Source organism: Oculina patagonica, chromosome 14 (assembly GCF_052425735.1).
Source record: "Oculina patagonica isolate OP01 chromosome 14, crgOcupat, whole genome shotgun sequence".
Lineage (NCBI taxonomy): Eukaryota > Metazoa > Cnidaria > Anthozoa > Scleractinia > Oculinidae > Oculina > Oculina patagonica.
Genome location: NC_135771.1, coordinates 4,703,770 through 4,729,525, shown reverse-complemented (window position 1 = coordinate 4,729,525; position 25,756 = coordinate 4,703,770). Strand labels below are relative to the sequence as shown.

Genomic DNA, 25,756 nt, shown 5'->3' with positions numbered 1-25,756 from the left:
ACAAGCGGGGCATGTATTATAAGGGATAAACTTTATCCCTAAAGGATAAAAGCCTGACAATCAAAACGAATTATAGTGTAACAACCGAATACAACCTTTTCATCTCCTTCTGTGCTTCATTTTCGAACTCTTCTTTGCGTTCTTACAAACTCCAACCTTCATGCATGTTAAACATTTCATTTAAAGCTTAGGCCAGCCGCTTGAAGTCGAGTTTCCACCAATCATGCATGGAATTGACGATGAGTAAGTAAAGGTTTTATAAAATAACAATTATGGTACGCATGCTGTGATTGGTTAAAAGCCATGTTGGATTCTAGGTTTACAGCCTGAGCTTTTTCGGGAGACTAATTGTCCCTGAAATGCTCTGCTCGTTTAAGCTTTTAGCGCGTATTAATAGTAAATTTAAAATAAAGCAGTAAATAAAAGTGCAATAAGAGCGTGTAAGAATGGCACGTGGCGCGTCCAAGCTATGACACGCGCCGCTCTTACATGTAAATTAAAAGAATGGCCAGCGCTTCTTGCGCATGTTTAAGTATAGCACGTGCCTGTAACGTGAATAAAAGTATGTCACGTGCGGTTCGTGGATGTTAGTAAAAATATGGCACGTGCCTGCCTGTAAGTTAAAGTCGTATAGCACGCGCCTGTCATGCACGTGAAAGTACAGCGTGTGCCGATTGTAGAGGTGAGTGAAAGTATGGCACGTGCTGCTAGCGTATATAGCGTGGCAGCATGTAAGTATGCATGCGTGCGTTTCACCTTCTGCACTACATACGTTTCACCTCAACGTTCATTTGCACACCGTTCTTTTGTATCTATGTTTAACCTTCATTTTGTTTTTGAATGTCTTTGTTTTGTTTTAAACCTCTTGAAATTGTCATAAAATTAAATTATGTAGGCCATAGAGTTGTTTACGGAATGATTTCAGGTTGCATCCGACTCTTAATTTAAGACCATCTAGTGATTATCTGTGGATAAAACTAGGCAGGAAACTACGCACCGGTTAACATCTGACCTGCCTTAATATATTATGGCATGTTCGATTTTACCCGTGCGTAGCTTTCCTCAAAACAGCTGACTTGCCTGTTCAAAAATAAGACATATAGTTTAAAAAAAGTTAAAACAGTTTGCAAGCAATGTCGTACTAAATGATAAAGTTTTTAAAGGCGAATCATTTAACACGACGAAAAAATGTTCATGAAGATGTTAAAGTGAAAATCAGGATCAGAAACGGGCGTTGGTATAATTGTAAATAACGATAAGGTTGGGAGTGGTCTGGTTAGGTCACGCTATCTTTGATGGCTCTGTCACGCTATGTCACGCTACTTCAGGTTATTTTGCATACACAGACTGTCCCCAAAATCCAATGAAATCTTTAAATAGATTTTTAGTGATAACTTCACAAAAGAAGTCAGTTTGTAAGATACAAAGAAACACGATTTAAATTACGCTGAGTCAGTGAAAATGTGGTCTAAATTACTCGAAAATCATCGTTTTCTTTTGTCTGATATTTCAGCATTGTACGAAATTTTATTTAAGAATTTCATTTTTCAAGTTTTGAGTTTATTATTACGGAAGAAATCCAAGAGTCGCCTAAAATAGTGTGGCATAGTTTCTTTAATATCAAGTCCAGAACATACCTGTGTTACTTGTTTCCTAACTTTGCACCACATTCCCTTGTATTAGACACAAGAGGCGAGATAGTGATCCCCGCCCTGCCTGGATGAGGACTTTGCATACCACAGCTACCAACTGGCTTAACATGATACCCAAGGTAAGATCTACTACTTCAACAATTAACTTACACATTATTAACCTCATTCCTGATTTACATTGAAACCCATCGTTTATGACTGTTATCTCTCAGTGAAGGATTTGGCTAATTAAGAAAAAGTGTAATGATCATTTGTTGGTTTTGCAAACTTCTCAGTCAATCAATAAGCCGACAATTCACCGGAATTACGAAGGCTATGGGTTCGGATCGTGTCAGAGCCTGAAGTTTAAACACTCTTGTATAATTTTTTTTTTCTTTTTAATGCAGGACTTGACTCCATTGAAGCGTACCTTGGACAACATTAAGGATCCACTCTTCCGCTACTTTGAACGCGAGGTAAGTTAGTGAATTACACGACTGATCAACTTCTACTTTCTCCGTACAGTATGACAGTCGGGGAAAAAGTACCAATTGACGATGAAATCCCCCCGCCTCCGAGACGTGACTGAGCCCGCGGTGTTCGTTCCAGAAGTTGCCAAGCAACATGACGTATTTGTTCGCGCATTTACTTTCGGATTACTCGCGAGCACTCGCGCTAGTTTTTGATGGGAGGTAATAATTCGCACCTTTTCGAGTGTTTCAACGAAGATTTGCCAAAACTAGCATTTACTCCCCCGACTAATGAAGGCATATACGAACAGACAGTTGATGACAATAAAGAATAATCATCAACTAGCGGATACTATCTTGATGTACTACTAAATTCTCAGAACTTACATTAAAGGTACATGGTGAGCGTTCTTACCCGCGCTGGCCTGGACACTAGTTTTACGAACCTTCAGAAATCTGCTTCAATCTTCTCAGTTTTTCACTAAATGGGAAAATTTAAAAAAAAAAACAAACACTGAGAAGATTGAAGCAGATTTCTGAAGGTTCTCTACGCGTATTTTTGATTTCGGGTTAAGTTGGAATTTTTTCAAAACGTGAAAACTAGTGTCCAGGTCAGCGCGGTCTGAACACTGACCATGTCCCTTTAAAGATTTCTATTGCATTTGGTAAGGAGAATTAATATATAGGGGTCATGAATGGTCCATCAAAATTTTGCAGTGATCGCAAAATTAGGCTTCTGCTCGGAATGCTCGCAAAATTTTAGTGGGTGCTCGTTTGCTCGTGGTCGCATATTTTTACAAGTGTTCGCATGCTCGATTTTAGTAGAGGTAGCATTTTGAAAAGTGTTCGTTGCTCGCAAGGCTTACTTTTGTCAATGCTCGTGCTCGCAAAGAAAAACGCTCTGCTCGCAAATGCTCGCGAAGACCATTCAATACCCCTATATATTTTTAAAACGCCAAATCCTGTCTCCGAGAATCCACTGTACCTGCAGTTTTTCTAATGCGTTTTTTCTTTTTTTTTTGGATCGTTCTTATCTTGCTGTTTTAGATTTTCTCTTGTCAATCGTAAAAAACTACTCTGTAATAAAGCGCTGTTGATTGATGTTATTTTATTATTTTAGGTTAACACTGGATACCAGTTGTTGAACACCATCCGAGAGGACCTCAATCACGTTGTACTCGTGTGTGAGAGTCAGAGAAAGCCTGACAACTATCTACGAAATCTCATGAGCGACTTGGTCAAAGGCAAGAACTGTTTAACAATTGGGGCGTTAATAGAGCGGTTTTCACTTGAGTGTCGAAAGTTAATTGCGTTTGCTTTGGTTTTGCATTGCTACGCTTAGTGATTGGCTTAAAAATCTCGCGCCACTTTCTCAGCCAATCAGAACTAAAACCAAAACCAATCGTGACTCGCTCGCGCACGTTTTCCCGCGCTTCGTGCCGGCTACATGTATTTGCTTCGAGTTTTGATTGGTTCACTGGATTGTCTGTGTCCTTTGTGATTGGCCAGAGTAATAACTTTGGTTTTGGTTTTACGACACTCAATTGAAAACTGCTCTAAAAAAAAGTCTTGGTATTGTCGTAATATGCCAGAACAAGGAATCTGCCTTAGGTTCAGATTCAGATTTATTGGAGAGATTAAGCATGAAGTTATACGGCAAACGGAAAACGCGAGCTTGCCTTTCATTTTGTTACCTTTTCTTCAAAAATTAGTCCCTCATAAAATTGGGGAAAAAATCCGACATTTACGACAAACACAAAACTAGTTATTTCCGAGTACGAACGCCAAACGGCAGACAGCAGAAGTTGAATTTTTGTGTTCGCAGGAAAAATAAACGTCATGCTTAATCTCTTTATTGCTAAGGATTTTATTTTGTGGTTAAATCTTTTCGCGATCGGTGAACTTGGCTAGAGGTCATAGAATATACACCTAAAATTAAAAAATCGACGTTGTGCCATTCTCGTCCCCATAGCCCATTTCGCTACCATTAGCCGGTGGGCCCTTGCCACGAGGAACGAAGGACTGTGGAGACAGGATTTCCAGTCCTAGCCGGATTCTAGTAATTCCGAGTTTCTTGTATGCAGTCGTGACGTGTTTATATGTGTGAAATAGTCATGGCGTTTTTTACTTCCGTTCAAGATGTCTTTGTTTCAAACAGCGGATCAAAAAACTTAGAATTAAATCAAAAATCCTAGTTTCTAGAGCCCTTCGTTTCTCGTGCCAAGGCCCTGCCGGCTAAGGGAAACGAGAAGGGCTATGGGGACAAGAATGACATTATGCATACTTGACTAGTGCCAGTCCCAAAACGTGCGCCACTTAGTTGTCCCAAGATTACTGGTGTAACAGTTTGTTCTTTCTGTTGTTTCAGGTATCTTGCCATCTAACTGGAGACGTTACACTGTGCCAAAAGGCCTGACTGTTCTGCAGTGGGTAGCTGATTTCAGTGACCGTGTTAAACAGTTGCAAAAGATCTCACATGCCGCTAATACTGGTGGAGCCAAGGGTCTTAAGGTTTGTAATTTCCACTCCACTTGACCGCGGTCTCAGGCAGTTTTTCTTTATGATTTCGGAGAATTTCGCTCATATTAAAGTGGAAGTATAAGAAAGGATCAACAGATAACTAAGGCCCTATTCTCCCTGAGGAGATATAAAGGATTCAAGAAGAGAAGATAAGAAAGGATATGCGCGTAAATATATGTCCTTTCCCTCAAACAAACTAGTGTTTTTACCATTTTTAAAAATGCTCTGCATTCGAACCAAATTGCTGTCAAATTGTTTCGACAAATGGCGCCGACAAGTCTACATTTTCTTGTTTTAAAACACGTTGAACTTTTTTAGTAAAACTCCAAAAATTTAGTAAATCATTATGATACTGGTAAAGTATCGAACTTTGAACGGTAAAAATTACAACCTTATCTTTGAAGTACTTTTCTTGTTTTTTGTAAATTTTTGTCGTTTGACAGCGGTCGACTCAAAATGACCTGCTAGGCTAAAAAACCCGTAATACATTTGTTTCTTTGCTCGAGCGCATGTTTTCTCTCTTGCGATTACAAGTTTGTGGGCGCTCAAGCTCATTGAACTTAACAAGAAAATTGTAAGTAACCTTGACTGTTTTCTTGTTATTAATCAAATAAGCTAGAATCGACATTTCGACATGAGCTTGTTTCAGATTTCCATAGAGCGCGAGAAAAATGCTTTTTTTCGACGAGTGTTGTGGACTCTTTTAGAAAATGGAAAAATAATTAGTCTTTTTTCCGTCAATGCTGTGCACACAACTCCAGAATGAACATTTTTCCTCCTTCGTTTCAGAATCTGCACATTTGGTTGGGTGGCATGTTCGTTCCAGAGGCGTACATCACAGCAACTCGCCAGTTCGTCGCACAGGCTAACAACTGGTCTCTTGAAGAACTGGCTTTGGAGGTAAATAAAGTTGCTGTTAGTGTTCAGTTATTGTCGTTTAGTCGCTCACTTGTTCGGCGCTTCTTCGTTCGTTCGTTCGTTCGTTCGTTCGTTCGTTCGTTCGTTCGTTCGTTCGTTCGTTCGTTCGTTCGTTCGTTCGTTCGTTCGTTCGTTCGTTCGTTCGTTCGTTCGTTCGTTCGTTCGTTCGTTCGTTCGTTCGTTCGTTCGTTCGTTCGTCGCTTGCTCGCTCGTCTGTTTGTTTGTTTGCTGATTGGCCGCTCGTTTGTTTTCTTGCTCGATAGTTCGCTTAATGGGGAAGGCGACCGTTTTTCGTTAGATTGAATGAGAACCGAAAGTTTTATCTGATAGCCTCAATAATGTTTTTCTCTTCCAAGGTCACCATTGCCAACGGCCCAGACGATCGACTGACTATTGATGACTGTAGCTTTGGAATAAAAGGTAAAAGTGAATGCATTTATGTGCTAATAAGCCTGCAGTTGCGTAATTTTGTTCTATACATTTGTTTAAAAGATCTAGCCAAAGACGGCGGGAATTTTTTTAGATAGATGTTTGAAAAGTTCAAAAAACACAACTGAAAGCTCTTCACCAAAGTCATGTAAGCCTAAGGTTTATAAAAGGATAAACCATTTCGTTTTTGCTCAGGAGGTTTTGTGCAGGCTTACACTTCGAACTGTACATGCAAAGTCTGATCTTTTTACGGCAGGGACCACAAGTTTTGAGAAAATTAATAGAGCTCGAATATTCATAGAAAACAGTATTTCACTTCATATTAGCCTGCGTTGCAGCCGGACGTGTAACAGAATCCTTTAGTTCGTCTGCAACGCAGGCTACGCCATATTTGCATCGTTCTAAAATGGCGGGAAAAAACAAGCACGTCAATTGCAGAATCATCTAGTGCTCCTACATGTAGCCAAAAATATGTAACAGGAATTGCAAAAACAAAAACTAAATCATTTTTGTTGTTTGCTTAGCGTTTTTCTTTGTTTTTCGCAGGTTTGAGGCTTCAGGGAGCGCGTTGCTTAGACAACAAGTTAGAACTGACAGCTACAATTTCAACAGACCTCGCACTGACAAGCATCAAGTGGATCAGGTATAGTTTCAGCAAAGAGCTCTGTCAATTAGTATAGCGTTACACTGGAGGTTTCAAAACATTTTGGACCAATGGCGTGACTATGGTTTACGTCATGTGTAGTCACGTGTCACGCAAGGAAGGGCTAGGTCACACTACTTTTGGCAATTCTAGTCTTACTATTTTGAAATTGCTAGCTTCTGACAGTGATAATGAGGTCGATAAGGATTATTTTTGACAAAAATTCATAGATGTTGCAAGTTACTTAGTGTTTCGAAAACTTGAGTAAATGGTTTGAATTAACACTTGTTTTCGAACTTTCAGAGTTGAACCAGGATCTCATGATAGTGAAGAGGGAAAGGTATGTATGAGCTTTGTCTTTTATTTTATGGCTGTAGATGTAAGAAAAAAAAGCATTAACTTCTTATTCATAGATCATAAAGAATTGTTTGTTTCTGGTGCCAAAGTGGCGCACATCGCCGGAGCTTAACCCGGGAGCCACTAGGAGTTCGAATACACCGCGTAGATGTGGCACCAGCCCATAGTAGGTTCCCCTCCCCTGGGCAATTTGTCAATTTGTCTCATCAGTTCGCTAGTACAGGCCTGAGTTGCCTTTAAACAGGCTGCTTGTCTGGGATAGATTGGAGAGCGAGCGAGGATTCAGAAAAGGGGAGGGATCCTATCGGCTCTTTTCGCTTTTCTTTTGGCCCTTTTCCCAAGCAAGGAGCCTTTTCACAGGCTAGATTGAAAGAAATTCCAGCAACTTAACACGTTCGTCTTTCTCTTTTATTGCAGGTTACCCTTCCCGTGTACCTCAACCAGTCACGCACCGAGCTCCTCTTCACTGTTAACATGGCAACCAGAGGTGAACCCGCTGGCCAAGAACACCGCTTTTATGAGCGCGGTGTGGCGTTCCTGGCGTCCTCCTTGAGTGGCTGATATCACGTGATTTAGACACGTAACCAACGCCGTCCTGGCCCCGTTTTTCAGTTCTTGATTTCGAACACAGCACATTAGGTAGTTCTAGAAATAATCACAAATGTTACAACCAAGCGTTGTATTTAGTTAGCGCACTTTAGTCGATTTGAATTTAGCAAGCAACAATATATTTAGTACTGCTACTGTTACATCTAGACAAGTCTTGACACAAGTTGTCAGTAACCTACGATAAGGTACCGAAGCTGAAAGCTGAAAGCAATATAGCAACATAATAAATTTGGGGTTATTGTGGTGAAATCGTGTCTTGTTTTTGTTTGTTTTCCGTGTAGCTCTCTGTACTTTAGTGTCCCTCGCAGCCGTTTTTTTTTTTTTTTTTGGATGTCACGCAACGCTCCCTCCACGCATTGCTCCCGTCGTTGGGCGAGCGTCGCGTGACATACCATAAAACGCCTGCCAAGAAGACTGTCTTTACTCCTCTCCTCCGCAGAGGCTCCTTCAGTGGGGGAAGGCGAAAAACACGAAAAAAAAAAGAGGGAGGAAAAAAAAAAAAAATTTCGCTTTCATTCCGATTCTCTCCAGGCTCCGCGCGCTTACTTTTCACCTCTCCCCATTTCCCAGCCCGTACGGAACACGAAAGAGGCCTCTGCGGAGGAAAGAGGTCGTTACTCTGTAAGCGCTAAAGTCAATATACAGCGTCTTTTTACAGTCTCCATTCGTACATTTCTAAAAATGGCTGGTTTTCAGACGGATGTTCGTATGTTGTTTCACGGCGCCGTAAATATCACGGTATGTCTCTGGCGTGAAACTGATCGGGATCGGAGGGATAACTCGTTCTGTGTTTAGTAAAAATCAGGAAACGGAGACCTGAGGTTCTGGTAATCCTAAGTCTCATTATACCCTCTCCCCTTCCGATAAGTTATCGTTTTCCTTTGTGGCGGATCAAGATGTCTCAGACTTTAGCGTAGGGGTGGGGGGATTTGAAGTGATGCGCCGATTTGGGTTAAGAAAAGAGGGGACCCAGAGGCTAGGTGGGAAAATTGCTGTAGATCCACCATTGATCCTTTCAGCCTCGGAATTGTTGATGAAACCAAATTATTGCCAATGCTGGCACTACCGCAACGGGGCAAAGTATTTTCGAGGGTCTATCTTCGTATCATTTACCTCCATTTCAATTGGCAGAGAAAAAACCTAAAATGTGCTCACGGACTTCCAGAAACCGTTACTTTTACATTTCAAACGATCACAACTTTTGCGATGTCTGGGATGGAGGTTCGGATATTTACTGATTTCTTTAATATTTCATGATTTTCAAATTAGCGAGAAGGGTAGGGGGTACCTGTCGTATCCGCCTTCGCGGATATTATTTTTTTGGCTTTCCCGCTGTGATTGGTCTTTCTACATGGTATATCGTGAATATTTACATTAGAACAAAACCAATTATTTGTTGAAGTTCAGTCCTGCAATTCGGTGAAAAATCATTCACTTTCGCAGCCTTTTGCAAAAGAACGTTATCTCAGTTTAGAAAACAAAAATCAACCAGAAAAGCTTTTTTTAAAACTCATTGAATTTCATTACATTTGATTGGTTAGATCGTCGGATTAGATGATTTTCATGTAACGGCCTATTTTGCAAAATGGACAAAAGAAAGGAAAGAAAAAACAAGTCAGTCGAAAACTAGGCCGCGAGAGCAGCATCGATTTTTATTTGTATTTATTTATTTTTCATTTTAATTTATTTATTTATCTTTTTCTGCTCTTGCCTGGTTAACTGGTCTTTTCCCAGCGCAGGGTATGTTCGAGAGCCGAATAAAGCGGATACCAGCTAAACGAATTCATAACTGTGTGAAAATTATTATTTTAGCAGAGCTCTCGCTGTCAGTTTTAAAGGCCCCATATTAAGTCGATAGATGAAAATTTGGCAATTTTAGAGGACTTAGGAATTAATTATTTATACCAGAAGTTTTGTTTATACAAAAAGGCAGTGATTTGCAATGGCTTCAAATTTTGATGGCGAGACGAATTCATAACAATATTAAAGTTTGCAGCAGACGTCTCGCAGCGGTTTTTGAAGGCCCCATGTGAAGTCGGTCATTTAAAATTTGGCAACTTTAGGGGACTTAGGAATTAATTATTTATTACAATGATTTACAATAGCTTCAAATTAGAGACAACAATAAAAGTTTAGCTTATCCGCGAGCCACAATGCGAAAAGTATTCAGTCACGTGACACAATTGCGCAACACCATTGGTCCACGTTACGAGTTCCATCCCAGAGTGCCTCACGTGTTTTTATTTGCAAATTCCAATCATCCACCATCTTGTTCCTGTGACTGAGCAACGCTCGAGGTTTGGCTTATTTTGAGCTTGACGTTTTAGAAGTCACTTGTCGTACTTGTGCAAGGTTCGATCGTTGTTTGTTCCGCTTTATTTCCAACAGAATATGACCAGTGTCGCAGCTTTGGCTGGGATACCCACTGCCACAGGAACGAAGGTAGGCTTGCCGCGCGCAACGAGGCCATGTGCTGTAGTTAGTGAAATGAATCGGCTGCGAAAACGGCAACGGAGTTTGACTTCCGTTAAAATCATCATCGGCGTTGAAAGCCTTGCTTTAGAGGCGTAAACTTGGCTATAAACCAGAAATAAGCTGTAGAATCGTAAATGCTGGCTAATAGTTAAATAATTTTGCGATCTCGAAGCGCTTTTCCGGGTTAGGGCACCTTATCGCGATTGTGATAGAATTTGGGTTCATTTCCTTTATCCTGCATTTGTTGCAAGGGCATGTTTTCTTCTCATTTCCTTTTGAAATATCCCGCACCATTGTCCATCGCTACGAAATTCATCGTTGTAAGTGTTAAACCCTGTGTTTATGAGATCTAAAGATCGCGTAATAGTGCGCAAAGGCCTCGATGAACGCTAAATCTCGCCGTGCAATCGTGGTAATTTTAAGTCTTCGAGGGGGTTGTTTACACTTTTGGAAGACCCAGAACTCGCATATTTTATTTCTTATTGCTTTCTTTCCTCGGAACCACCCAACGCCACGACTCAGAGGTTGATATTGTTCTAAATCGACCTTAGCCCCGGGAAGCTAAATTGCATTTCCTTCGCGTGGAAGTTTAGAGTCTTCTCACTGCGGTTTATTCGTGGCATCGATTAGTCAACATTTGCTAATAGATTATCTAAGGACTCAAAAACGTTGCGTTAACAAAAAGTTCTTCGCCGTCTTTTTAAAACGAAGCAAAGAAATGGTTTCGCTTTCGAAACGAACGTTTATTCAACAATACGGTGAACACTCGAAGAGACCGAAGACAAAATTAATAGCAGAAAGAAAAACATTCTTTAGCTCTTGCAGTGTTTCTATGGCTTTCTCGGTTCTATGAATTTTTAATGCACCCTTTTAGGTGGTTTTGTTTTGTTTCACAATGAGAGAGTATCACGTTTGCCTTTTGCGTAAAAGAAATGTAAAATCTCAATTCGGTAAGCGACAAGTTTTGGGCTGTTTCTCGCCTCAAACGTAAAAAACCCATTTGAGTAGCAAAAGTTTTCGCCCCTGACTAAAATTGTTTACCCAATTATATATTCTGGATACTTTTCGAAATGCAAGACATTAGCAAATAAATTAGATGTTGTTTTTACAGTGGAAATACGTGAGGCGAAAAACAAGAAATAATGCAAATTCCAAAAGAATATTTTCTCCCTTTTATTGAAGTGCATTTAGCTGCTACATGTAGATTTGAGCAAATACATTTTGTACATTTTATTGGTGTGCTTGAGTGCTGTTTTCTTTCATCACACCAAAGTGGCAAGGGCAAAATAACAACATTAAAAGCAGTTTTGAAAGACTCTACAAAAATAAACCAAGATTAGACCAGATCTTACACAACAGAATGGAACAGTATCTGCCAAAAATAATCCAGACTTAATGGTTATTGTTATGGAAGTTCTGCATGAACTAGCAAGAGGACCTTAAAGTTCCTAAATTATTCTAAAATATTCTTTTTTTGTTATTTAATAAAATATTGATTGGGCCCCCACTTGAATTCTCTCCATTGTCATTCAATAATCCATTTTCTTCATTTCTGATTGGTTAAGCTACCACTTAGTCACCTGCGCGTACATTACTGCATTTATTAAAAAAGAATTATAATAATAAAAAAAAAAAAAAAAAAAAAAAAAAAAAAAAAAAAAAAAAAAAAAAAAAAAAATTAATAAAATTTTAAAAAAAAAAAAAAAAAAATCCCGCGAAAATTAGTAACAATAAGTTACTTTTAAAATTAGCAATGGTCTGCTTAAATACATTATAATACTGTCCACCATGGTTAACTAAAAACAAAACAAAGGCAATGCATGCTTTCCATTCAGGGCTATCAACAAACCCAACAACTGCCAGAGTTCCGTCAACATTCTTTCGTGAATCTCTGGCTAAAGTTAACCCAATTCTCTATAAAGGATTTTTTTTTTAGGTTCTTATATTGCTCTCTGATGGGTGCAGGATGAGGGTAGCCACATACCTTAAAGCTCAGGGTTATAGCTAGGGCCGGCTGCCGGCCCCGCGGGAATAATCCAGTGATTTCAGAAGACTGGGCAAACTTTGGCACCGCAGAACGGCTGGGCTGTTGATGGCCGGCTTGGTGTTCTCTTAGCTACATCCCTGAAAGCTTATTGAAAGGCCTGCAATTAACGTAGTTAAAGTTATTAATCCGCAACAAAATTGAAAACTTAAAGCATGCTAGTCAAATGATGTATGCTAGCAAGCTATAAAAGGCTATTGAAAAGACGAGCTCAACCCTGTCCTGCCAGAAAAGATAATCTGACAGTCTGATATGGCTTATTCTTTTGACTGCCTGGAAGGCATGTATCAGTATATTGAATTTTCCATATATTGAAAGTATTGAAAATTTATTATACTGCTGCAGGTCTCCAAATTTTGCAGGGTGTTCATTAGGCATTGGAAATCAGAGAATTCTCCCGCTACTAAGTAGAATTCTCCCACTAAATTTCAAAGGCCTGTACCAATTTTTTTATTAAGATGCGGAACCGTTAGAAATCAATCTCCAGTTAAATAACACTATTCTCATACTATTACAATTCTTAATGAAAACCCTGTTTTGTCTGTGAATTTTGCCATAGAAAACTTAAAAACTCAATTGTATTTTCCTCAACTCAGTAACTATACCTGTACGTCACTTAAAGTAAAATCATTTGCGCAATGTCTCTTTTCTTTTCTCATTTATTTCATACATCTTCAGTCATATTTTATAACCTTGCTCTTTTCACTATTGCAGCGTACAGCTGAAGAATTACTAAGTATGACAGGTAAGGAGTGCTGCATGTGATACTTCGTCCTATTAGACAATGAGCAGTTGCTATTATCCCATTTATTTTTGTTAAGAAAGAAAATGTGTGTGAAAAGTGATTGAAGGGTTTTCTCACTTTAATTTTTCCCGTTTAAAAATAAAGATAAGCAAAAGTACTGAACGATGTTTTAGTGACACCGAAACATCATTCATGTATTTTCGCTTATCTTTATTATTAACTGTGATTTCTAAATTTAATCTTAAAATATTCTTCCCATACACTTTTTTTCACTCTCACTCAACAGTGAGGAAAATAAGTGCCTGCTTGTATTTGACTGGAACATCAGTCAAAGATTTAAGTCAGTTTTAAGTGTTAAAACTAGAAAAACAAAAAGCAAATTTTAAAACAATTACCCTTTATTTTCATTTAGTATTTAGTAGTAGTACGCTGTCTTTTTCCTTTATATTCACTGCACATTTTTTTGTTTTTCTTTTAGGCCTTATGGGGGACCAAAAAAAGGTATGTTTATAAAGAACAGTGGCTATCTACATGTTTGTTTAGTGTTTTGTTGGAACACTGAAGTATAGTTGTTTAAAAAAAGTTGTTAATAATTTGTCACCACTAGCAAGCACTGAATATTTCTAATGTGGGCTGCCTTGTGCTCTGAAGACAAATTGTATGTTTCTTATAGGCGAGATTTGACAACGCCCCATCCAAAGTGATCCACGTCAGAAATGTACCACCAGATGCTGTTGATACAGAGGTGTGTATCGCACAAAATTTGTAGTTTTTAAATTAGAACATTTGTCAGTAAAAAAAAAACAATTTGATTTTCCTGGGCAATTCTTTTAAGATTGAGAGTATAAATAAAACAGTTAGAAGGGACATTTAGGTACAAAGATGTATGACAAATCAATAAACGCTAAGAAGTTGTGCTCCTCTTGTATCAGTTATTGATTGATTTCTTAATACATATGTACAATTTTACGTTTACAGTTACTTGCTTTGGGGCTGACATTTGGGCGAGTTAAAAATGTTCTTCTGTTGAAGTCTAAAAAGGCACATGAGCCCACACAGGTAAGAAAAGCACTTCTCATGGGGAGGACCATATAGGGCTACCAGTTTATTACAGTCTCACTTTTTGGCTCAACACTCTTGATCTTTTCGATTGAGTGTCGTACCAAAACCAAAGTGTTCACTCTGGACAATCACAAAGGACACAGACAATCCAGTGAACCAATCAAAACTTAAAGGAAATACATGTAGCCAGCGAGAGGCATGGGAAAATGTGTGAACAAGCAAGGATTGCTTTTAGTTTTACTACTGGCCAAAAGTACGTAATGAACATTGCATTTGTATATGATTTTTTTTTTCTCATTCTCTATTTTCCAGGGATTTATTGAAATGGAGGACAAACAAACAGCTGCAACTTTTCTAAATTATTATGCCCATGTTACACCAACCATAAGGTAGAGTGTACTTATAATTATGTACATGCATGAAATTAGTGAGACAGGGTGATCATTAGGCATCGGAGATCGGAGAATTCCGCTCCCCCTTTTTATTATGCCTTTAAATCTTCTCCGGTCATATTCTCCTCTTTCATTCTTAATAAACCTTGAGTCTCAACTAAAATTCTGTTATACCCCCCCCCCCACTTACCCGGATATAGCCCCCTTTTCCATAATACTATAGGGCTAAATTTGCTTTTTAGCGTTTTTAACTTAAAAATGATTTCCATCAACACTCCCGTGGCTCATGGATTTACCCTCCCAATATGGCCCCTCCCTCCCCACCCCGAAGTATTATACCCAAGGCTTATAACCTGAATTCTACGGTATTTTCAACACTGTGGAGCAAAAAAATTGTCAACTGAGGATTTTTGTCTTGGTCTGGTAACACATTCTCAGATCTAGGCCTAGCTTAGTTTGTAATGTAGGACAATCAAGATAATTCATTTTATATTTTTTCTCTTGCTATTAGAGGACAAGTTGTTTATGTGCAGTATTCCAATCACCCAGAGTTGAAAACAGAACCTTCACAGCATTCCTCCGGGGTAAGCATTCTAACAGCGGGTGTAGACACAATTTTCTTCTAGATTCATTTCGTAACTCTGCGCAATCGTTTTGATTCAGAAAATGTGCCAAAATTGTATGGGTCATGGAAATATGTGGAATTTTATAATTTCATTTTCCAGGCCTGGAACGTCATGGAATAAAGGAATAGAATTAGGCAGGTTATTTTCTGTGAAGAAAAGGGTAAATGTGTATCCGAAATCAAGATGTATTTTCGAAAATTTCCAAGAAAATGGTCAAATTACTGAAGTCATGTAAAACACGAACCATGTAGCTGGTACTGCAGGTAATCAGATTTTGTGCATAAGGTTTTTTTTCCAACATTTAATTCCCTAACTACCAAATTGATTTCTCTAAAAGAGTACATAATAAGTCAGTTTTCATCCAAAAGAGTCAGGGGTCATTAAGCTTGTTTATTTTGCTGTTGTTGCAGACATCTAAAATCATTGCCGCTGGTGGAGACTTCAACGCACCATATTCAGCAGACGGACAGCAGGCAGCTGTTGCCGCTGCTGTTGCTAAAGGTGTTGGTGGGTCGAAGAGCAATGTCATAAGAGCAGTTATTGAAAAGCTATGGTACCCGATAACAGTTGATGTCCTTTACAAGGTCAGTATTATATTAATAATAATCTATTTGTATGTGTATTTTGTACAAACATCAAAACTCAAAGTATCTGATAATTCCAGTCCAACAAGCAACCCAAGCCTGAATTTCTGAATGCTTTGTTTTCTCGACAGATATTTTCCAGTCTGGGAACTATTCTTAGAATTGTTACCTTCACAAAAAGTGGTAAGTTTTTTGTACGCTGTGGGTTAAATGTGAACTATGGCCCCATTCATGTAAGTGATAAAACAATAATTCCGTTTCTTAGTTGAGCTGTGCATGAAAACGTCTGCCCTTTTAGCACTGCACTTACTGTACATGTAGTCCATGTCAAGACCTCAGACCAAATACAATGTAATTGTTTTCCTGTACATTCATTGTTTTCTTTCTTTAATCGGAATATCATAAATAATTTTTATTTTAAACTTTGTCTTTGATGTTTTCACTTGCAGAAAAGTTTCAAGCCCTTATAGAATTCAGCAGTACAAGTGAAGCTGAGCTGGCAAAATTGGTAAGGACAAAATGAAATCTACCAAGATGGCTGCCCTGTCTTTGTTGAACTGTAATTTTTTTATAGCTCAAATTAATGCCCTTATTGTTGGTTTTGCTTCTTCTTCCCAAAGACACTTGATGGACAAAACATTTACAATGGCTGTTGCACATTACACCTGGACTACTCCAAGTTAACTACATTGACCGTCAAATACAACAATGAAAAGAGCAAGTAAGTGTGTTTGTTGCTTTGAAGTTTCTGTTCAGTTCACGTGTACATGTATAGCTTAATAACTGTATTTTTTTCTTCGCGCAGAGATTACACTCGGCCTGAACTTCCATCAGGTCCAAATGATAATCCTTTTGGTGGAGCTGACATTGCTGGATTAGCAGCTCTTGGTGAGACATTTTGAACTATTGTTTCAGTTTTCCACCATGTAAGAGACCTTTCTGCCATTCCTCTTCAATTTGTACGAACAAGACGCTGTTGTAAAGGACTTTTAATGGATTTTTCTTATTTTTGTCCACCCTAACCTCCACTTGGGTCCATTGTTTGTTGGAACAAAGAAACGGTACATATAAAGTCTGCATGCGAGCCTAGTGGCCCATCATGCCAAAGCTTATCCAAGTTTCAGTAGCATGAAGTGACTAGGAGTACCCCCCCCCCCCCCTGCATTGGATGCTAGTCTACTGTAGGGTTACCCCAGCATTAAATTTGCCAGTACCCATTTATACAACTGGGTTGAGAGAGACGCTGTGAGAGTTTTGATTGTCTCACCCAAGAACACAACGCAGTGCCCCGGCCTTGACTCAAACCTAGACCCCTCAATCCTGATTCCAGCACACTAACCATCAGGCCACTGTGCCTTCCACCCTCTGTTTTATGCCCTCTCACTAATCATTCCCTCTGTACATTTTTTCAAATTTTGACTACCCCACCCTCTTCCCCCTTTCCTGTTAGAATTCAAAATTTGTGACATGTTAGTTTTAATCACAATCAATTTCTTCTCTTTCCCAGCTGGTGGTGCTGGTGGCGGTGCAAGTTTAATGGGAGCTCCAGCTCTGTTGAGTTTACTTCCACAAGGAGGATTACTTCCAGCAAGTAAGTCAAAAGTCATGAGCAAAGGGAAAACATGTTAGCAAGTTGTTAACTTGTGCTATTACTTAAAGCATTTTTTAGTCTGCCATAGCTTAAGTCAACGCTTTATACACCTGGGTGGAGAGAGGCACTGTGAGAGAGTTCAGTGAAAACCATTAGTCCACCGCGCCTCCCACTCCCACAGCTAAGCAATAGTATTAAAATCCTATCCTTCCTCCCCAGATTTCTTTGGTGCCGCAGGTGGCAGAGGCCCGGGAATGGGAATGGGAAGTCCTGTGGTCCTTGTCAGCAATTTGAATGAGGAGGTAAGAGAGCTTTGAACCTTGACTCATGCAGTATTAGTGAGCACTGCACTTTACTATCTGTGGTTTAACAATAGCTAAACAAAAAAATATTAATGCTTTCCAAGTGCCTGTTTGTATGAAGTAAAAGAGACATCCCTTTGCTGCTTTACCACACTAACATGGACCTTCTCCTCAAAATTTTAAAATTAAGTCAGTCAGATGTTCAGGTTACAAGAATTAAGTCACTAGGCAGTGGTGGATCTAGGGGGGCTGGGAGGCCACCTTATTTTTAGGCCAAACTAAGGCCCGAAAGGCTGAAAAAATTATTTTCGAGAGTAGGCCCCCCTCTTTATCCAGGGTCTGGATGATCGGGGCCCCCCACTTACCTGAAGTCTGGATCCGCCACTGCTAGGTACCAAATTCAAGCAAGTAGTGTTATAACAAATGCATAGTTACAGTACCGCTCGAAGGTAAGTTACCACCTCTCTAACTTACTTTTGAGTGATACTGTACCAGCAAGGACAATTTTTATGTTGACGTAATTATTGGGTAAAAAATGAAAACTGCTGTGTATTTGATAAAAGGTGTTCCAAATTATCCTTCTTTATAAGGAGGTTACAAAAAATAAAAGACATACATGTACTTCCTGATCATAGACAGAGGTTGGAAGGAGTTTAAATCTTTGTCTGCATTTTTGGTATCTTTTTTTATCTCCTTAACATTGATAAGGAGAAGGATTTGGGTGTAAGTCAGATTACTGCAGCCCTCTTGTTTTGCTGCCTTGTATTGTAACTCTGTTTAAGAAATGTTATTTTGGTCTTTGAAACTTTGAAACTATCTAATGATAATCCTGATAGTAAAGTAATTGAGTTAAACAGAAATTCACTTTACACATTTTATCCATGTTTTGATGGCAACACAGATTAAAGTGATAAAGTAATTTATCTTTGGTGTTGCTTCAATATGCAAAGTCTTCTTCCATTTCATTGCTAAACTGTATTTTTTGTTACCTTCTCTGCACTCCTAAGACTAGTAACACACAGTCATATTATTTTAATTTCCTTGTTTTTATTTTGTGTCTTAACCTCTTTCTTTCTCTTGTAGCTTTATCTGCAGCCTGGATTTTCCGAAACCTTATAACTCATCTTTTGTTTTTTTCCTTCTTTCCCTCATTATGCTGTGTTCACGGCGCTGACTGACGGTCGCTCCCCTCTCTCTCTTGTGCTGTCCATTGTTCACGTCACTTGGAATCCATTCTCTAGAGGATAAACTGTGACATGCTTTTCACTCTGTTTGGTACGTCTTTTCCCCAGAGTCTCTGTCATCTAAAGCCTTTCTTTTTTTCATTTTGTTTTCCATGGTTAAAGAAGTGTGTTTTATGATGGTTAATTCCATTATAGATAATTATCATGTTTTTATTAATTTATAGTTTTATGTTTTGTTTTTGTTGGCATTTCATCAAAGAACTAATGCTTCTAACTCTTTTTTTCTGGATTGCTCCTGAAGACCGCCCCATTTTCATGTTAAACATAATTATTTTATGGTCACCATTGAAATATTTTCATTGGAAAAATATCCCCACAAGTTCATTTAGCTGTCTTTCATGGGATTAAATTCCAGTCTTTGAGCCTTTTATGTACCAATGAAGTCAAACACATTTTCTTTCATTGAGAAACAAACTGTGTGATTTTTGAGACCCTAATTGCCTCTCTTTTATGTTTCTAAATCCACTAAAAAATTCCTTCATTTAGTTTTATGTACCATTTCCATATTTCTATAATTTAACCTTAAAAATATTAACCAATATCCAAGTTCTTATAAAATACGTGGCAACTGGTTTGTTGTTGTTACCATGAAAAAAGAATGCTTGATTAAAGAACTGTAAAAACTGCATGCTTAGAAAGGTGCTTTGTTTTATCTGTGCAGAACTGGCGTTCTCAAACATACAATTCCTTGCACTTTTCCTTGCTGTTTTCACAGCATTTGCTTTCCATCTTGGGACTTGGAAATTGGCTATTAATTTTTCAGTCTACAAGCAGTTCACACTGGCAATAGTTTTCTTTGTGGCGCAACCATTTGATCTCTTTATAATCAAAACGATAGGCAGATCTTGTTAGTAGTACCACATCAATTTATTATCATGATGCCTTGCACGCTGTACCCTGACAGTGTACAAATCGACTGGATGAATCTCTTCTTAATACATTTAGGTGTGTATGGCGATGTAGTCCGTGTAAAAATTCTGTTTAACAAGAAGGACACAGCACTTATTCAGTTCAACAATTCACAACAGGCTCAAACAGGTAACATTGTATTAACACTGCATTTTGTACAGTAACTTAAGGGATACCTGTTTAAGAGACAAGGTCATGGTCTGCACAAAGACACTTCATTACCCGGGGAGGCAGGGGGACTCCCATATGAAAGGGACAGGGTTACTTTGTGTAAATGAAGAATTTTAATCTCACTTTAAAGGTTTATTTCAAGGTTTCTGACAAAAATCCCTGTACTTTTCGTATGGGAGTTCCCCCCCCCCCCCCTAATCCATAGATGCCAAGTTTTTTGGCTGGCATGGAGTGAGAAAGAATTGCCCCGAAGGAGCATTAGTGAGACCCAGAGGAGGTAACTTCTAGGGGGGTCTGGGGGTATATTCCCCCAAAAATGTTTAAAAATGTAAGTTGTAGAGAAGCAATCTTCTTCATTATGGGCAAACATTTGTTGTTTTTAAACTCTTCCCTACTCGATTAGTGTTCATTTCTACCAAAGTACAGCTGAAAGTATATAATTAATAAGACTTTTTCCTCAAGTTGTAGTATTTAAAAAAAAAAAGCGTGATATTTTGTCTGAATGGCGTGGTTGCGTGAGATTAGGTCAAAAGAGTAAGTCTCACGCCAAAGCGTTAGACTTGGCATCTATGCTAATCCTGGGTTTATAACTTTGTAACCTCCAGAACTGAGGCACGCTTTCCAGATAGGACACAAACAGTCATGTGTCCTTATAGACAATTTTACTGTACATTACTTCAAAACCCATATTAAGAAAAACATGTAAATTTATGTATGCATACAAATGTACATGTACCTTTGAGGTGTACATGTACATTTTGTCCATTCCTTCAGACCCCCTCCCCTCTCCCAGCTGCAACAGTATTTTCCAGGGAAATTGGGTGTCTACTTTCTTACACTATTTTATGGCCTTCTTTAGCTATTCAGAATTTAAGTGGAGTCAAAGTTTATGAAAAAGAAATCAAAGTGACTTCATCAAAACACTACTCAGTTTCAATGCCCAAGGAAGGAGATGTAAGTCACCAATTTGTTGTTGTTGTTGTTTTTCTTTCTCTTTTTGCTTATCTGATGGTGATGTAGTTTTCTTGCCTAACACATGAGTGATGCAGGGTTTTACCCTCTCACTCCCAAGAGTGCCATATGGCACAAGATGCCATTACATGCTCAATATTTGGTCAATTTGTATGAAATTTGGACAGAATAATGGTCTTGAACAGATCTGCTCTTTTAAAGCATAAAAGCATACCCCCCTAGCATATAAGACCTAATTTACCACCCCTACAACTTTTGCAACTTTTTCCTCTTTCACTTTTAAAATCAAGTTAATATCTGACAACATCCCTCACATTAAGAGCTGCAAAATAAGCTATAGTTTAGGGGTATACCCAAAATATAGGCGGAATGAGATATTTTTTAATGTTTTATTTTTTCGGTTTTGTCACCTTTGAATTAAAACAGTGACTTCCTCTACGTCTGTTTGTATGATTTATGACATGCCACAAACAATACCATTTAAATGAGATATAGTATGTGGTCTTCGGGTCCACAGTAACCCTTTTACAAAAATGTGGTATTTCCCACGGGAGTGAAAGGGTTAAGATGCAACACTTGTTTGATACTCGGATAAACACAATAATGTTGTAATAAAGCATGTAACAAAGATTTAACAAAGAAATTGTCATAATTTTTCTGTTTGTAGGAAAACAATCTAACAAAAGATTTCACACATTCACCGCTACATCGCTTCAAGAAACCTGGATCCAAAAACTTCCAGAACATCTTCCCTCCAATCAGAACACTTCACGTGTCAAATATCCCGTAAGTGTAAATAACCATGGAGCTCCACTTTTAGTCTGGCTAAATCTTTTCAATAAGTAAGGTGATAGTGAGCTAGAACTTCTTTTATTTTTAATTTACAGAGAGACAACTGCAGAAGAGGAGTTAATAGATGCTTTCACTGCTGCAGGGACTGTAACAGAATTCCGCTTCTTTCCGTGAGTAGAAAAATTACTTCTATGAAAAAAGCTCAACTTCCTGTATATGATGTGATGGGCCAATAGCTTTTGCCTGTTATACTTCCTACTGTACATGTATTATTGTCTAGGAATGTCTGTCTGTGAACTTCAACATTTTTATTTCTTGTGCAGTATACAATACAGTGTACAGTAAAGTGTTTTGTGAACATATCATACTTTACTTTGTTCCTTCTGATAACAAAGTTATTTCAATCACAGGAAAGACCGTAAAATGGCTTTGGTAACAATGTCGTCAACAGAAGAGGCGATAGATGCTCTTATTGTAAGTATTATACATGTAATACCCCCCCCCCCCCCCCCCCCCCCCCCCCACCCCCCCGGGATTTTTTTTTTAAATTTTTCTCTCCCCCCCCTTTTTCAAAATTTTTTTCCCCTTACCCCGGCCCCCCCCCTTTTAGCCCCCAAACCCCTTAAAAGTTGTATAAACCCAGGGCTTATAACTGGAATTCTACGGTAACTGTTTTAATCTGATCCTAGCAGTGTGCAGGATGCTGTCTTATACGTACCTAGTAAATAGCCCAGCTCACCACAAATCTCTCATAGCTTAGTGGTTAGAGCCCCCAACCGGTATCTGGGAGGCCATGGGTTCAATTCCCGTACGGGCCTCTGATTTTTTCTTTCTCCCACACTTGTGACATATTGAACTTTATATATTTATCTTGTTATAATCTGTTCGTATTGCTGATCTCTAATTGGAAATTAAACTGAATTACAATATGCCATAATTATTACTGCATGTTGTATTACAGTAAAATTTCCATTTAGGCCTACTCTCAAGTGAGCCTCTATTCTTTTGTTGAGAGCATTTCTTATATGCACTTGTTCCATTTTTGTGAGCTACAAAAAACATGTAGGGGGGTTCTGCTTAATATAGCTTTTACAGTAAATTTGTTTGCAATTCTGTGTGTTAATTGGTTAGGTTTAAGTTGTTTTGGGTGTATGCTGACTCAGTATTTTCTTTTACAATTTTCAACAGAAAATGCACAACTACAAAATCACAGAATCCAATCACCTCAGAGTCTCATTTGCCAAGACAAGGACATAATCCTGAGTGGAACAGTACACAAGTTTCTCTTGATGCTTCACTTCTCTTTCTTCCTTCTTATTCAGCTTCTCTTTCTAGCAAACAGCTTTAATTGCAGTTGTCTTGCCTTTCAAGTCACGTTATATTCTTGCGCAGATGCTTAAGTTTGCACACATGCCATTCAAGTTGTTAAGCATATCTATTGTGCATGCACATTTTCTTGCCACTTAAATTTGTGTTCACTTAATGCGTAATTCATTTTTGAAATTCCCCTTTCAAGAAAGCTTATACTAGGAAAGCTTCTAAGTTCTAGTTACTTTCCCTTTACTTGCTACATTTTCAAGCTATTGTAGATAGACACGCCAAAATAGGAAAACAAATAATTACTAGAAATATTAAACTTCATTTTGTATTTTCACCATGACAATTTGTAAGCTTAGTTCTTAAGGATGAGAGAACGATTTCTTGTTAAGAGGAAGCAATGATGATCTTTCTCTCAGCTGCAGTTTTGTTGATTTTTTTAATGACCCACCCAGCCTAATTAGTGTCAACATGTGAATTCTCCTTGCTGCTGAACAGTTTCTGAGGAGAAAGTATATCTTGATTACTGTTATAAGTGTAAATGGGGGCGGGGCAGATTAAGGGTTAGGGTTATTTTACTACTTTATTTGAAGGAATTTAATTTAAAATTGGCCGTGTTCACACTTAGTGCTTGAGCACTGGTACCTAAGCACCGGCAAAAAATAGCATTGTGTTCACACTCCAAAAAAAAAGTACCCAAGTACCATTGTTAATTATTTACAAGGCCTTTATGTTTACATTCTTTACAAGATGTTTACATAAGGCCCAACAAAATCGTACTTGGGCACCGTAACCAGGCACCAAGTGTGAACACAGCCTTAGTGATGAAGGTTAAGTGCCTAAAATAAAATCCTTGCAGCTTGTTACAGAGTTAAATACCTTACAGAAGTAACAGCTTGCTGATGAATTTTATGTATTCACATTACCAATCTGCTTTACTGTGTGTTGATACTTAAGGAGATTTTCATTGTTCATCACTGAAATGAAAGGGTTAAGAAATGCTGAGCTTGTTGGAGTGTGTTTATGATGAACATTTTTAATTATAACGTCAAACTATTTTTAATTTAATGAGAAACCCAGTTAAGGGTTTTAGTTTTGTTTGTGTGTTATTGCCAATTTAATTCTGCCAAAACTTGCCAGGCAGTCTTACACTTGTGAATACGTTTGAATTCTTAGATTCTATTGAAATAACTAGTTATGTTCATTTGCTTTTCTCTAGTTTTACAAACGTTTGTGAGATTAAGTGAGGGAGGAAATTTGACAAGTTTGTAGTGGTTTTCTTATGACTGCAATACACCAATCGGAGCTCTAGGCAACTCTAGAATGTCACATGTTGACCAATCGGATTCCAAAGCCGAGTCTTTACATGGATTGGAATGGATTTCAAAATAAAATGACTGAGAAACCATCTTTCAATCAATCAATTGATAGTTCACAGCAAGTAGCACAGTTTTTACCAGAGCTCACAAGTAAAAAATTACCGTACTTTAAAATCTGGTTTCCTTTTGCAGTCATTTGAAAAGTGCTCTGTTCTTATGATCTACCTCACTCCTTTATTGTTTTTGTTTTAGAGCCAGTTAATAAAGTTTAATCTTGGGAGGGTAGGTTCATTAGTTTGCAGCTTAGCTGCAATTTAAGGGATTGGTCCCGTTTAAAAAGTTCAAAATATTGGAATTTTTCTTCTTTTAATAATTCTCAGCAGTTCATTGTCAATTTTTGTGGGGAGATCCTTCATATAAAAGCATTATTCTCATTAATCTTGTTTGTAGCAACCTTTCATACGAAAAGGATTTAGTAAAATAAAAATTAATTTCGTAGTTTGTTGTTGCTTTGTGACTTCACCATAGTGGAAGGCCATATGCTGTAAACTAATTCTTTTGAGCGAAAGAGAAAATGACCAGCCCCTCTCCTCTGCTTTCCTGTCCTCGCCTCGCCCTACTCCTCCACTCTCCCTTCCTTTCGCACCTAACTTAGTTCTCCTCTCTAGGAGCCCAAAGCTTGCATCGTCAGGTCCATCACTGCTCTGGTCTCGACTCACAAATATCTCGGGTCGTTTGTCTCGATCGTGAATAAAACGAAAGCCTAACCTGGACAGGTTACAGCACTCGAACTGATTAGGAAATAGACCAGAAATTAAGTTTTAAAAAAAAACGGTTCGACTGCTTCAGTGAAAAAAGTGAAAACCGTATAAATGAAAAAAAATATTACTGGTTAATGACGTTAAATTGATATGGCAAAGCAGCCGCCGTTTATTGAGATCAAGGTCTTAAGAGCCTGGCGAATTGAGCGTCGGCAGGGCGTTGTCCATTGATATTCGTTAGTCACGAGGAGCGAGGGCCCTACTAACCTCCTATAACTAAGCAGACATTCTTTTACTTCTTATGGCTCGTCGCCCAATCCCCCCCCCCCCTCTCCCGCGTTCACTGGGGAGGAAAGATTGCATGACGAGCCAAAAGAACCTTTGTTGCCCCTGCGAGACGGCGCGTATTCTGCTGTACTCGATCCAGTCCACGCTGCATTAAACTAGTGTTACGTCCACTCTGCAACATGGCGACGGCTGACCGGAAACTTATTTGCAAACTTCTTGGAGACAGGTAATTTGTAGGTTCGTAAATGACTTACGTTCTAAATAATTCGATTAATAATTGTATCATGTATTGTTTTCAACTTTTTACGGCTGTATTAACTTTTATCTACATGGAGCATACCGCGCTATCTGATTCAATTAGTTTACCCGCTCCGGCTGGGCATTTTAAACTCATAAAGGGCTCTTTAAATAATTTAATACTTGCCAGTAACGCCACTTAATTAACTACATAATATCAAAAAATTCATTGTATACAGCACGCCTGGCTTTAAGAAGGGAATTACAATTCATAAAGCCAGGCTTTCGGCGAATTAAATGGTGTAAAGCTTTCAAGTTTTCTAAATTTATTTCGGGCATGAAACTACA

The 25,756-nt window shown here is 38.5% G+C and overlaps 2 protein-coding genes across 3 annotated transcripts in view; both read left to right on the top strand.

Annotated features, from left to right (window-relative positions):
* The window catches only part of LOC144638086 (cytoplasmic dynein 1 heavy chain 1-like), a 99,726-nt gene extending 91,900 nt beyond the window's left edge, over window positions 1–7,826 (top strand). Inside the window, exons 87-96 of one of the 2 annotated variants that reach the window (XM_078497212.1) lie at window positions 187–243; window positions 1,684–1,771; window positions 2,039–2,107; window positions 3,222–3,345; window positions 4,470–4,612; window positions 5,411–5,521; window positions 5,896–5,959; window positions 6,515–6,611; window positions 6,915–6,951; window positions 7,386–7,826. In XM_078497212.1, the coding sequence (XP_078353338.1) occupies window positions 187–243; window positions 1,684–1,771; window positions 2,039–2,107; window positions 3,222–3,345; window positions 4,470–4,612; window positions 5,411–5,521; window positions 5,896–5,959; window positions 6,515–6,611; window positions 6,915–6,951; window positions 7,386–7,529 (934 nt within the window). In that variant the 3' untranslated portion in view covers window positions 7,530–7,826. The remainder of the gene's footprint in view (window positions 1–186; window positions 244–1,683; window positions 1,772–2,038; window positions 2,108–3,221; window positions 3,346–4,469; window positions 4,613–5,410; window positions 5,522–5,895; window positions 5,960–6,514; window positions 6,612–6,914; window positions 6,952–7,385) is intronic. The other variant, XM_078497213.1, reaches the window with a different exon arrangement.
* A 1,990-nt stretch (window positions 7,827–9,816) lies between these two features.
* Window positions 9,817–24,473, top strand: LOC144638176 (polypyrimidine tract-binding protein 1-like). The gene is made up of 22 exons (XM_078497371.1): window positions 9,817–9,874; window positions 9,966–10,019; window positions 12,811–12,841; window positions 13,320–13,342; window positions 13,515–13,586; window positions 13,820–13,900; window positions 14,216–14,292; window positions 14,807–14,879; window positions 15,332–15,505; window positions 15,637–15,688; window positions 15,955–16,013; window positions 16,126–16,226; window positions 16,311–16,393; window positions 17,013–17,096; window positions 17,316–17,398; window positions 18,640–18,673; window positions 19,588–19,680; window positions 20,582–20,676; window positions 21,362–21,480; window positions 21,582–21,656; window positions 21,897–21,960; window positions 22,675–24,473. The coding sequence occupies exons 2-22, from the start codon at window positions 9,969–9,971 to the stop codon at window positions 22,741–22,743; spliced, it is 1,593 nt and encodes a 530-aa protein (XP_078353497.1). The 5' UTR covers window positions 9,817–9,874; window positions 9,966–9,968; the 3' UTR covers window positions 22,744–24,473.
* The last annotated feature ends 1,283 nt before the right edge of the window (window positions 24,474–25,756 follow it).

Coding starts and splice junctions, on each gene's coding strand:
- LOC144638176 (XM_078497371.1), top strand. CDS start 9,969: ATGACCAGTGTCGCAGCTTTGGCTGGGATACCCACTGCCACAGGAACG. Junction 15,506..15,636: donor CAGTTGATGTCCTTTACAAG/GTCAGTATTATA, acceptor TTTTCTCGACAG/ATATTTTCCAGTCTGGGAAC. Junction 15,689..15,954: donor TGTTACCTTCACAAAAAGTG/GTAAGTTTTTTG, acceptor TTTCACTTGCAG/AAAAGTTTCAAGCCCTTATA.